This window comes from Acomys minous, assembly GCF_964271855.1.
Source record: "Acomys minous genome assembly, chromosome: 8".
Lineage (NCBI taxonomy): Eukaryota > Metazoa > Chordata > Mammalia > Rodentia > Muridae > Acomys > Acomys minous.
Window position 1 is genome coordinate 58125444 of NC_140489.1, and position 13003 is coordinate 58138446.

Consider the following 13003-nt stretch of genomic DNA (forward strand, 5'->3'; position numbering starts at 1 on the left):
CTGAGTCTTGACAAAGAATCCACACAGAAACCCACTATGTTTTAATTTTAAAAACATAATTATAAAGACTTTGAATGGAGGTACCATGCATGGATTAGTAATGTCAATCCTAGAAGCAATGGATTAAATAAAACTCCCAATGCCAGATGTGGGACACCACCCTAGGAGTCAATGAGCAGGAAGGCTTTGTGGGTCCCCAAAATTGTACAAGTAATAGCCATTACCATTGGTTGACCACAGAAGAACTACTTAGTCAGGCCCTGTTGTTGAAGATACACCTTGGTTTCTGATACAGAAAAACCATGCTATAGCTGAACTGCAATTTCCCTCCTACAGGCTGGAACTGAGGGAGAAAAGTCAGCAACCATTGTCCCAGGCTTTAAACCTTGCATGTTACAATGCCACCTTGCCAGACAAAAAGTGCTTGCTAGTAAAATAGTAATGTAACTGTTTGGGGGGATAGTTATACTAGTTTTCTGTTGCTCTGCTAAAACACCATGACCAAGGTTACATATAGAATAAAGAGTTTATTTGAGCATATGGTTCTAGCCCCTTATGACAGAACAGAGCCATGAAAGCAAACAGTATGATGGGTGAAATTGGACATAAGCATAAAGCAGAGACTGAAAACCAGAAGTAGTGAAAGCCTTCTCATCTCAGATCCTGCCCCTGTAACACACTTCCTCCAGCAAGTCTGCATCACCTGAACCTAGCCAAAGACCAGATGAGAAGCACATATTCAAAGGCCCAAGACTATGGGGAGCATATTCTCATTCAAACTACTACAATACCCAACTGATTTTTATTGAATCTGAGGCCCACTCTAGTGGTAGGGTGGTGTTCATGCCCAGTACTGGGAACCTGTGGCTGAACAAGTGATATAAGCTAGGGGTAAACCTACCTCTTTTGTTTTGCTAAGTGAATACATCAAACTGCCTCCTCAATATTTATGGATATATGCAAATACTAGTGTTTCATTCAGTTTTGATAAAAGAACCTTCTCTCTGCAGTGAATGGCAGTTAATACAGAGATCCGTGCCTGGTCAAGATGCTGAGAACAACTGATTATTGAGTGTTCAGCATTAAATGGGTCACGGATAACACACACCCCTTAAGGCTCAGAGAACATCCTAGAAGTGGAAAGAATGTGAGAGTTGAATGATAGAGAAGAGGCCACAAGACACTGTTGTGATGGTGTGAATTAAGACAGCCCCATAGGTCCATGGAGAGCAGCATTATTAGGAGGTGTGCCCTTGTTATAGCAAGTTCGGCCTTGTTGAAGGAAGGGTGTCACTGCGAGCAGGTTTTGGGGTCTCAGATGCTCAAGCTGCACCCAGTGTGGCATTCTCTTCCTGCTGCCTGCGGACCAGAAGGTAGAACTCTCAGCTCCTTCTCCAACACCATGTTTGCCTGCACTCCACCATGTTTCCCACCGTGGCAATAATGAACTAAACCTCTGAACTCTAAGCCAGCCCCAATTAAGTGTTTTCCTTTGTAGGAGTTGCTGTGGTCATACCAATAAAACCTTAATTAAGACAAGTGTCTAATGCACATTACTTAGCCTTGGCACTCACTAACTCATGACTGCTGGCGTTGCCTGCATAGGGTACTAGAAAGAGCCAATGACCATTGAGTCATAGATAGGGGACTGGGCCATGAGTGTTACCATGTTCAGAGGAGCTAAAAGCAGTCATGGGCTGGTAGAAGAGAGTAAGACATGGCCAACAGTGATGTAACCTCTAGTTACTCAAGTGCTAGTGATCAGCTTCACACCGGTGCCTATACAAGTGGCTCTGGATCAACCCAGGTAGCCACAAAGAAAAAAAAACAGAAATATGCAAAAGTGGTAGGTAGGAAGAGTGTGGCTGGTGCTGGGGGAAGGAGGATGAGAGGGGTAAAGGGATATATGAGACTAGAATATAATATATAAAGTCTCATATATCTCATATATATATATATATACATATATGTACACACACACACACACACACACACACACACACACACACACACACACAGCTGTCTGTCTATCTGCCTACTTTCCTACCTCTCTGCCTGCCAGTGCAGCCTGTCTCTCGCCTCTGATTCACTTGGTCTAGAGTGGAATGAGGAGTGGAAGTTGGTATCTAAAATCAATTATCCAGAACTTTTTATACATTATATACAGAAGGGATTAGGGGAGGGTTTTGTTTTATTGATATCATCACTTAAGACATTGAGGTGTGCTTTGTGTGTTGATAAGCCTCATCTAAGAAGAAAGAAATAAGAAACCAGTGATGTGAGGTCTCATATCATCTATTATGACTAGAAGATAATGAGTGCAGACTGATTAACTATGGGGAAATGGCTATCCTTCATTATATTGAAGTGAAATTGGTATAACAAAACACAGTTATTTTAATGTGGACAATTAGTGTCACTTAGTACATTCCCAGGGCTGTGCAGCTACCATCCCTGTCTAGCTTCCAGGGATTTTCTTCAATCCTCCAAGTTATCAGAATCAAATGAGTCACTTGTTTCAAACCACAATCAAATAGAATAAAAAGGCATTATTTGGGAAGAGGGGTCCATTGCACACATGCCTATGATAAAAAATTGATACAGAAGCTCCCTGACAGGCTTTCTTATTCATACGCTTATAGCAGTTGTCCCCAAAAGCTTTCCATTCTGAAGGTTCCTCCAGGAGTCAAGGACAGCTAGCCTAATAAACAAGATCGCTCGCCTAATGTACTGTCTCTGTTAATGAACTGTTTCAGAGCAAATACTATGCACTTCTGTCTTCTGCATGTACAGATTCCTTCCTACCTCAGTCTCCCTGGATTGACTTTTATCCCCCATAGTCCCTTGTGTGCAGGATTATAATCTTGTTTAAACAGATCAAAAGAAACCAGGTACCCATTAAACAGTCATTCATATCCTATTCTCCCAACCTCCACTTCCCTACAATCACCAGTGTGTGTTCTGACTGGGATGCGCTTATGTGCTTGGGTATTTTGAATATGTGGAATTTTATATCCTGGGATTATTTATGTCTGGATGAAACAGAATTTTAAAATAATAAGTGGTGTGTCCCATTATAAAAGAGAGAAATATAAGAATGTGTGTACAAGTCTAGAAAGACGCACTGATTTAGAGATGAGAAAATGAGGCAGTGCTGCTTGCTTCTGTCAGGTTGATGAATAATGAAAAGGACAAGGTTAATCAGTGAGGACAAGTGTTTAATGAAATGGAGATGAGAGTTTGTGAGGACATCTGCAGTTGTGAGGTGGCAGTCTCAGGGAGTGGTGAGTGAGCTGATTAATCAAATGTGCATGGTAAAGGGGATAAATGGGCTTCAACAAGATTGTGAAGTTTTAGGAATGCAATAGAAGCAGGTGAGTGCAAAGAATTGATTATAACGACAGATCTTAGATTCCATTGCCTTGTGAGGGTGGAAAGTAAGTTGGATAGGCAGATATTGAGAAATTACCAAGCTCATGTATTAGAACACTTGAGCCTGAAGTATTACCACAGTGTAATTCTAAAAAGTATTAGAAGTATAGGGATGGCAGTGACAGGTGGAATGTGTTTTGGAGATGTTGCTGCTATGTTGATGACAAGGTTCATGTAGAGAAAACCAAGAAGTAGGCTAAGGATCTGGAGAGATGGCTGCTTATAGAGGCATGTGGAACCAAGTTAAGATCTCTAGCATCCAACGTGCAAAGCCATGCATAGTGGTTTGTACCAGGAATTCTAGCACTGAGGACGTAGAGACATGCGGATCCTTGGAGCTCATTGGCTAGCTAGTCTTGTTAAGTCAGTATGCCCTGCCTTCAGTAACAGACTCTCTCAATAAAACAAAGTGGAGGAGAGCTATACAGGAAGACACCCAACATCACCCCTGACCTCTACACACATGATCACACTCAAAATTATGTTGTTTTAGGTTCATTTCTATTATTGTAATAAAATATGCTGGCAGAAAGCAACTTACTTTTAGTCATGGTATCTCATAACAGCAATAGAACCCTAATTAGACAGGTGGACAGGCTGGCGGTAGGTACTTGCCACTCTGAGTATCTCTGTGGCCTAGCCCATCCTTCTTTACCTGGCCACCGAGTGCTGAATCCCAGTCCTTACCCTCTTCCTTTGTTACTTATTAGGCATTCATTTGGTTATCTGACACCATAGTTTTAATCATAAGTGAATACACTGGTTGACTCTTCTGACTTCCACTCTAGACTTCTTCACTGAATCCACACTGTGCCTACACTTCTTTCACATTCTCAATCTCAATAGAAATTCAAATTGAACTTAAATAAGATTCCATGTTCTAAGATTCCATCCCTGACTCTAGCATCCTTGTTCTCCTGCAGTATTGTTTCACTCTTAGTGTCATCCTGACTTACATCTCCACGTCTGTCTCAAAGTCAGAATTCTCTCCTTTCTTCTCTCTTCCAAATTCTCCTGCTAGAACCTCTGGCCTTTATGCTTATTCTTATATTTTTTTAATATTGTCTCTGAACTTCCATGCCCCCAACCCTCTTACACTCTGTTTAGTGAAGAGGAGGAAATAAAAGCAACCATTGTTTTTCTGGCTTAGAGCTAAGCACTCTGTTTGCTTTTCCCACTCTCCAGTGTATTCAGACACATCCCTTGTCCTGGACAGGAGCCAACCCAGTGAATTCTCTGGAGCAAGAGAGAAAGTGCCCTGGCCAGGGGATGCAGAGCTAAGATTGGAATGCAAAGAAGGGAAGTTTCAAAACTATAGCAGACGCATCAGACATCTTACCCTTGACCATTCTGGGCATAGCACCACCCTGAAAGGGAAGAAAGATAAGCGACTCCATCTTTTACTGGTCAGCCACTCCACATGGCAGACTCCCGTTAAGAAGCTGGCCTATTACTTTGTCACTTTAAAACCTTTATTTTTATTTGTTATGCTCCTGTTTTGACCTTTTCTTTTTGCTGTGTTTTTACTTTATTCTATATCTTTGTGTTTGTAGTTTACTCTATGTTTTGTAATTATTTAATTTTTTCATTTTTTTCTTTATTGACAACCAGGTGTTGTGTGTGTGTGTGTGTGTGTGTGTGTGTGTGTGTGTGTGTGTGTGTGTGTGTGTTTAGTGGTATGGTTTTCTCTCCCTCTTCCTACTGTGTTTTGGTAGATAGCATTTTACTAGTTGTCCTTGTCCTTCTCTCCGGTTTGCTTTGGTTGCTGCTGTCACAGCGAGGTTTTTGTTTTCTCTCTTCTTTGAAAAGCACTGGAGATTTGTATCTTCCAGAGAAGGCTGCTCATCAAGAAGACCTCCAAATAAAACCAAAAGAGATACACGTCCCAATATATGCACATATTACAACACAGAAACATGAAAAGACAAAGTGAGATGAGTCTTGCTAGAGACTGCAACTCCTCAAGTATGGAATCAAAAAAGGCTGGAATAGTTAAAATGCTTGGATTCAACAGCCTACTTTTGCCTACTTAAGCCATGATCAATGGCTATAGAAAATATTCCATTCAGACGTAGGAAAAAGGTAAGAAAACAAACCAAGCATGACCAGAAACCTTGAGAACTCTGGGACAGAATGAAGAGACGAAGAATTCATGGTGTTTTCCTCACTTTTCATATTACCACAATAAATAACTGACAAAGCTGCCTAAGAGAAAAAGGACTTGTCATAGCTAACAGTTTGCACAGCACTGTCCCTCGTGGCAGTAAAGTCATGGTAATGAGGACTCTGTGGCCATGGGAGCCTGTGGCAGCACATCACATCGGCAGTCAGGAAGCAAAGACAGGGAACGAGACTACAAGTGAGGCTCAGCTGTAACCTGCAAGACTCAGCATTTAACAGCTCAATTTCCCCAGTTAGGTCCTATCTCTAAAAGGCTCCATAATCTCCTAAAACAGTGCGCCTAGTTGGGGATCAACTGTGCAGACACATGAAACTGTGGAGGGATCCTCAAATCATAATACACAGGCTAGAAAAGGAGCTTGGTTAAAAACCTATTCAATGCGATTGTACCAGAAAATTCCTCACATTGAAGGACTACAATGAGCATCCACGCATGTGGTGGTCTGCACAAGAGTGGCTTATGTATTTGAATGTCTGCCCTCCAGTTATTGGAACTGCTTGGGAAGGATTAGGAAGTGTGGCCTTGTTGGAGGAGGTGTGTCCCTGGCAGCAGGCTTTCAGGTTTCAAAAGTCCATACCATTCCCAGTAAGACTTCTCTATCTCATGGTTGTTTCTTAAAATGTAAGCTTACCAATGCTCATATGAACCAACAGAGACCAAAGCAGCATGCACAGGGCCTGCACCAGGTCCTCTGTGTATGTATTATGGCTTCCAATGTTGTGTTTCTATGGGATTCCTGAGTGCAAATGAGGGGGTCTCTGATTCTTGTGCCTTCTTTAGAGCCCCTTTCCTTCTGTTGGTTTGTCTTGTCCAAGTTCAATGTGGTAGTTTTTTGTTTTATTGTTTATAGTTTATAGTTTATTATTATCTCTTAGAAGCCTGATCTTTTCTAATGAGAGACAGAAAAAGTAGTGGGGATGTAGGGAGGAAGTGGTAGAACAGAGGGAGGAGAAACAGCAATCATGAAATATTGTTTGAGAAAAGAATCTGTTTTCAATAAACAGCAAAACAAAAGATGTAAGTCTCAGCTACTGCTCCAGCATCATGTCTTCCTGCCTACTGTCAGCATCTCTGTTATGAGGATCATGGACCCACCCTCTAAAAGTCTAATCCCCCAATTAACTCTTTCTTTTATAAGTTGCCTTGGTCATGGTGTTTTGTTAGGCCAATAAGAAAGTAAGATAACACACAAGAGACATTTAGAATCTTAAGCAGGCATGACCAAAATAGAACCTCTCTATTATTCATGATAATTAAAATGCTAAGGCAAATAAACAATGTTAGAAAGCTGAGAAAGGAAATGTTAACTTGTAAAGGTAAACTTGCCATATCATCAGGCCTCTCAGCAGACACCTTAGAAACCAGGAAAGCATACAAGGATGTATTTCAAGCTCTGTAAGTAAATACATTCCAAGTTTAATATAACCTGCAAAATTATCTTTCAGAATTGATGGAGAACCTTCCAAGACCAGAATAAACTACAGCAATTCATGGCCATCATGTCTACTTTTCAGAAGGTGCTTAAAAGGAACCAACACACAGCAATTACAAAATCATGTCAATAAATGCAGAACAGGTCTTTGACAAAGTCACACTTCCCTTTATGACAAAATTCTGAGGAAACTGGCATTGGGAGGAACATGCTTAAGCATAATAAGGATTAAATATAACAAATATGTGGCCTGCATTATACCAAATGGGAAAACTGAAAACATTTTTCTAAAATAATTAATGAGAGACAGTCCACTTTCTTTTTTATTTAGCATAGTGTTTAAAATCTTAGAATAAGACAAGAGAAACAAGTAAGTGTGGTATAAGCAGCAAGAAACCACATCATCACAGTTTGTAGGTGACCCTATACTTAAAAGGCCTTTAAACTCCACCAAAATCTTTTAGATTTAATAAAGTTTTAGCAAAGTACCAGGTTATAAAAATCAAAACACCAAAGAATCATTTGCACAAGACTTTCTGTGTACCAAATGAACACACTGAGAAAAATTAAGGAAGATAATCACACTTCATAATAGCCTTTAAAGGACCTAAGAATCCCAGGCATGGTGGCATACGCATTAATCTTTGCAGTCAGAGGCAAGCAGATCACTATGAGTTTATGGCCAGCCTGGTCTCCATAGTGAGTTCCAGGCCAGCCAGGGCTACAATAGTGAGACTGTTTCAAACCAACCAACCAACCAAACAAACAAACAACTTAAGAATACCTAGGAATAAATGTAACCAAAATGATTATCAATGAAGACATTTGAGAAAGGTTTAACTGTGCCCCCAAAGTCGTCTTGGCAATAAGGTTTTATAATATAATTTAAATTTAAATTTTTACACCCTAGGGGAAAAGTCATCAAGCCATAAAATCCTTCAGCGAGATTGTGTTATATAATAATAGTAATCACTGGACCAGGAACCCAATAAGATCTACAATCAGGAAAACACTGTATTGTACAGCATGGTGTGTAAATGTGCAAATTTTCTCTTTTCTGAATCAGGGTTTCTCATCAAAAGGGCTGTTGGCAGATTATTATTCATTGAAATTTTTTGAATTATTAGACATTTAGCATCATCCCTGGCCTCTGTCCAGTAGACGCCAGGAGTAACTCCCTCTCCACTTCCATCAAAAATTGTCTCCAGACTTTACTTAATATATCCTAATGGGAAAAATTAGTCCTGATTGAAAATTGCTGCTTTAATTAAAGAGCAAATATAATAATAAAGTCTACTTAAGCTTGTTGAAACCTAGAATGAAAGGCCCAGGAGAGGACCTAATGTTATTTATTTATTTATTTATTTATTTATTTATTTAATTTAGATTACATCTCCACTGTTATCCCCTCACTTGTATCCTCCCGTACCTCCCCCTCCCTCTTTCACCCTATCCCCAACCCCCAGGCCTGTGACAGAAGGGGACCTCCTTCCCCACCATATGGTCACAGCCTATCAAGTCTCATCCTGGTAGCCCGCTAGGACCTAATTTTTTAATAACTATTTCTTATTCACAGGTATGGACACTGGAGTGTGAAGAGATTGAGGCCTTTACTCGAACTACCAACCTATTTAAGGTATGGGATGCATGACAGAGCAGGTATATATTCATTTTAAAACTGGAAGTGTAGGCACTAGTAGCTGCTATACTTCCTATAAACTGAATCGAGTATGAGCTACAGTAGCCACCATGATCTTTTCATGTTATCCTTCGGGTGATACCAACCTGCTCTAAGCCATACCATGACTTCTTGTAACTCCTACAATAAAAACCCAAATCTTAGTTCAGAGGTCACAGTGATTGGTACTCATGGCTACTTTCCCCCTAGCTTTCCTCTTTCATCCTCATCTCATCACACTGGGCTTCTTGATGTCTCTTTGAGCATCCCAGGCACCCCCATCTTTCCGTGTGTTTGCTGGGGATGTTTCTTTTTGCTTTAATATGCCCATGTTTTGGCTTCTTCATTTTCTTCAAGCCTTTGTGCAAGTATTGCTTTAGTAGGGTGGTTTCCTCTGTATAAAATATCATGTTTGTTCAGTTTTCTTACATGTGCAGGCTACTGGCAACAAAGACAGGTGACAGCAAGGTTGGTTTCTTGGCTTACAAGAAATTACCTTTTCTTATGTATTTACAAAGCTTTTCTCAGAGACTTAGAGAAAAGAGACAATAAAGAGGAGAGGAAGGGGGAAAGAAGGAAAAGGAAGAAAAGGAGAGGGAGGGAAAGAAGAGAATTTAGTGTTTCTTCCTCTTACAAACACACTAGACCTATTAGCCTCAAATCCTTGGGATCTTCCTTTGCTTGAATTATCTCCTCAAACACCCTTCTCAAAACTGTCACACTGGTGTTCAGACTATAAACTATGAATGGGCAGCCCAATTCAATTTATAAACAAATTTATATCTATCATTGAATCCAAGAAATTTTTGACCCTATTTTATTAAAATGCCGTCTGTAAGTATTACAGCTCTGAAGGGGAAGAAGGGCGTCCCTAGTGGAAGTGTTACAGCTTTGAGGGAGAAGGTTTCTTCTATGCAAGTGTTACTGCTCTGAAGGGAAAGGCTTTGTCAATGCAAGTGTTGTGGCTCTAAGGTGAAGGGTATCTTGGTGGTTGGGAGCCAAGGAATACCACAAAGGCACACTGCACAACAAACTTCACACATTGGCGGTACCCAAAAGGACCCTTAGACTCTGTTCTGTTTTCTTTGTTCTTCTTTCTCTCTGATCCTCAGACTGGGTTATTTTGGTTACCTGGCATCCTGGTTAGTTTTTGTCACCTTGACACAAACTTGAGTGATCTGGGAAGAGGTATCCTCAACCAAAGAACTGCATCCATCAGATTGTCCTCTGGACATATGCCTGTGGGATATTCTCAATTAATGATTGATATGGGAGGGCTTTCCTCATGGTGGGTGGTGCTACCTCTGGGCAAGTGGTCCTAGACTGTAAAAGAACAGTAACATAGCTTAGCAAGCCAGAGGAAGCACGTCAGGAAGCGGTGTTCTTCTGTGGTCTATGTTCCAGTTCCCACCTCCAGGAACCTTCTGTTTCCTTGATGATGGACTGGAAAATGTAAGATGAAATAAACCTTTTCTTCTTCTCAAAGCTGCTGTTGGTCATGATATTTATCACAGCAATAGAAAGCACATTAGAACAGAAAATGGTAACAAGGACATGGGGTATTGCTGTGAAGAACATGATCAAGTTTCCTTTTGAAAAGAATGTGGAGATTCGGGATAGATAAAGCCTTTGCATTCTCAGAACTTACTGCACCTTTATGGGAGCCAGGAAAGTACAAATGTTATGAGGAACACTGGGAACAATGGAGGCCATGTCTGTGAAGTTTCAGAGGGAAGCAGATTCTATCAGGACCATTCATGTGCTTCTTTAGATTAAGAAGCTGTAGAAGTGCAACCTTTGCTTTCCCGGGATAATGGATGGTAGTTAGCTGGAGTTGATGAATAATAGGATACCAGAGCCAGACTACTGAGGTGATGTCTGGGAAGTACCCTCAGGGCCGGCACATAGAAGCTGTGTCCAAAGGGGGCCAACGTGGCAGCTCAAGCTGGCAGCCAAACCTGCTAACCCGTAAGAGTCTACACATGGTATTGGTTTGGTTTAGTTATATTGTGGTATTAACATAAAATGTTTGAAGTTAAAAATAAAGGAAAGGTTATTCATTAACAGTAAAGTATTTTTCATCAGGGTGGTAGTGGGGCAGAAAAAAAGTTAAATCTGTAATTTTTAACCAAGACCAGACAAATAAGTAGTTTTAAAATATAAGCTTGATACTTCAGCAGTTTTGTTATGAGTAGTATTTACTACATTTAATTATTTACATATTTAGTAAATTTAAACATTATTTAAAATAATGATAAAAATGTGATGAACTGTTGGTGGAAACATGAGGTCAAACAAACATTACCGGTTCCGCCACTTTAAACCTTCTGTCCGGTACAGAGGCAGTCTTAGCACTTTCAGCTGCAGATAGAGATGTGTTCAGTCATCAGCGGTCTTAGCTCTGGGGCACTTGCTGACTCTGAAGGGCCCTTTACAGAGGCCTGAGCTCTAGAATGCTATTCCATATGGGGCCTATTTCAATTGTAGAGTTGTAAGACTGAATTATATGTGATATTAGACCTTACATAAACTTACTCCCTTCCTCCAAGGTGGGAGGGTGTTATCAGTGTACGTTATCTTCTGAGGATAGGATTTTGAGTGGTGAAAAGAATTCATGAGCATAAGGGCATCAATAAGCTACCTTTGCAAGTATTAGACATTCTTAAATAATCCAGGGGAGATAAGAAGTTTACATTGCAAACTGGGAGGCTCTCTTCCACTATTATACAGTCCGTTATGAAGAGGTGTTGTGCATCAAAATTGCTAAGGCTAGGAAAGTGCTAAACCTGAAGTGTTAAGAGTGGATGCACACTTGGGTTGAGTGGGCGCCTTGGGGTGTTCTAGCTGTGACTTTTTAAATTCTGTATGTTGGGCCTGAGAGACAGTTCCATGGTAAAGGGAGCTGCTACGGCCTTCTGGTCTGAGTTTGCTGAGCTGCGCGTCACTAGGTTCACATGCTGGAAGTAGAGAACCAACTTGTACAAGCTGTGCTCTGCCCTGCATGCGCTGTAGCATGCATGCACACACACATACACACACCCAATACATACATACAAAAGGTTTTGTGCTTACTTTTTTAAAGTCTACATTTTACATACAAGTAAAATTAATTTGAGAGAGATCGTTATTTTAGTTTTCCTTGTGATAGAATGTGCTTGGCCTATGGTTATCATTTGAATCTACAGCCTTGTTATAAAAAAATTGTAATAAAAACACATAATTACTTCTGTTATCATCTTGAAAAAATCTCAATTTCTGCTTTAGAAATTGAGATATTTTTGTAAGCTCAAACTCTGGGCCTATGTCTAAAATGTAATAGATTCTCAATATTTGTTGAATAAATTATTTACGTTGCATTTAAGATCCCATATTTAATTAGTAAAAGAAAAATAGCTATCACGACGTTTCATTTACAAAAAAGAAAAAGGAAAAGATTAAAAAAAGCTTTTATCTATCTAGTAATAGTAGAGAGAGAACATCTTTTGCCATTGGAATTTTGTTTTCCTTTTGATTATTTTTAAGATTTTAATATAAGCACATTCTCTCCCTTCCCTTCCTCCAAGCTCTCCCTTATCCTCTTTCTTGGTCTCTTTTAAATTGATGTTTTTCCTTAATTGTGATATACAGATATGTTTATGTACATACATATACATTCCTAAATATAAACTGCTCAGTCAGTATGTTACTTGGGTGCATGTTTTCAGAGCTGATGATTTGGTATTGGTGAGCATTTTCAAACTGGGCCATTTTAAAAATAAGAAACCATTTTTGTGCATCTGATCATATAAACAACAAGTTTGCCCAATTCCTCATAATACATGAGTTTCCTAGTCAGGCAGCACAGGCTCACAATGTGTGTGTGTGTGTGTGTGTGTGTGTGTGTGTGTGTGTGTGTGTGTGTACAGGAGTGTGTGGTGGCTAGAAGCTACTTCTTCAATCATTTGCCATTTTGTTTTTTACAACAGGGAGCTCACAAATGTGAATAGACCCAGCAACCAGACAGCTCCAGGGATCCACCTGGCTCTGCCTTCCTACTGCTATGATTCCAGACCCAGACCAGTACTTTCTTACGTGTCCTCGGGCCTGGACTTGGGTCCTCAGGCTTGCATGACAAGTACTTTATTTATTTATTTATTTATTTATTTATTTATTTACAAGCACTTTAACTGACTGAGCCATCTCCCCAGCCTCAGGATCACCAACATTTTCATGGCTCAAAGAAATGACAATAAAGCCCAAGGAAATATTAATTTTGTATATTTGATTTGACACTGTATTA

At 40.1% G+C, this 13003-nt stretch overlaps 1 protein-coding gene across 5 annotated transcripts in view; it reads left to right on the forward strand.

Moving 5' to 3' along the window:
- SLC25A21 (solute carrier family 25 member 21) overlaps positions 1 to 13003 on the forward strand; it is a 502852-nt gene that overhangs the window by 5018 nt on the left and 484831 nt on the right. For 4 of the 5 annotated variants that reach the window (XM_084791665.1, XM_084791661.1, XM_084791664.1 and 1 more), the window contains one exon: positions 8623 to 8705. In XM_084791665.1, the coding sequence (XP_084647791.1) occupies positions 8623 to 8705 (83 nt within the window). Of the gene's footprint in view, positions 1 to 8622; positions 8706 to 10072; positions 10151 to 13003 lie in introns of those variants that run through there. The other variant, XM_084791666.1, reaches the window with a different exon arrangement.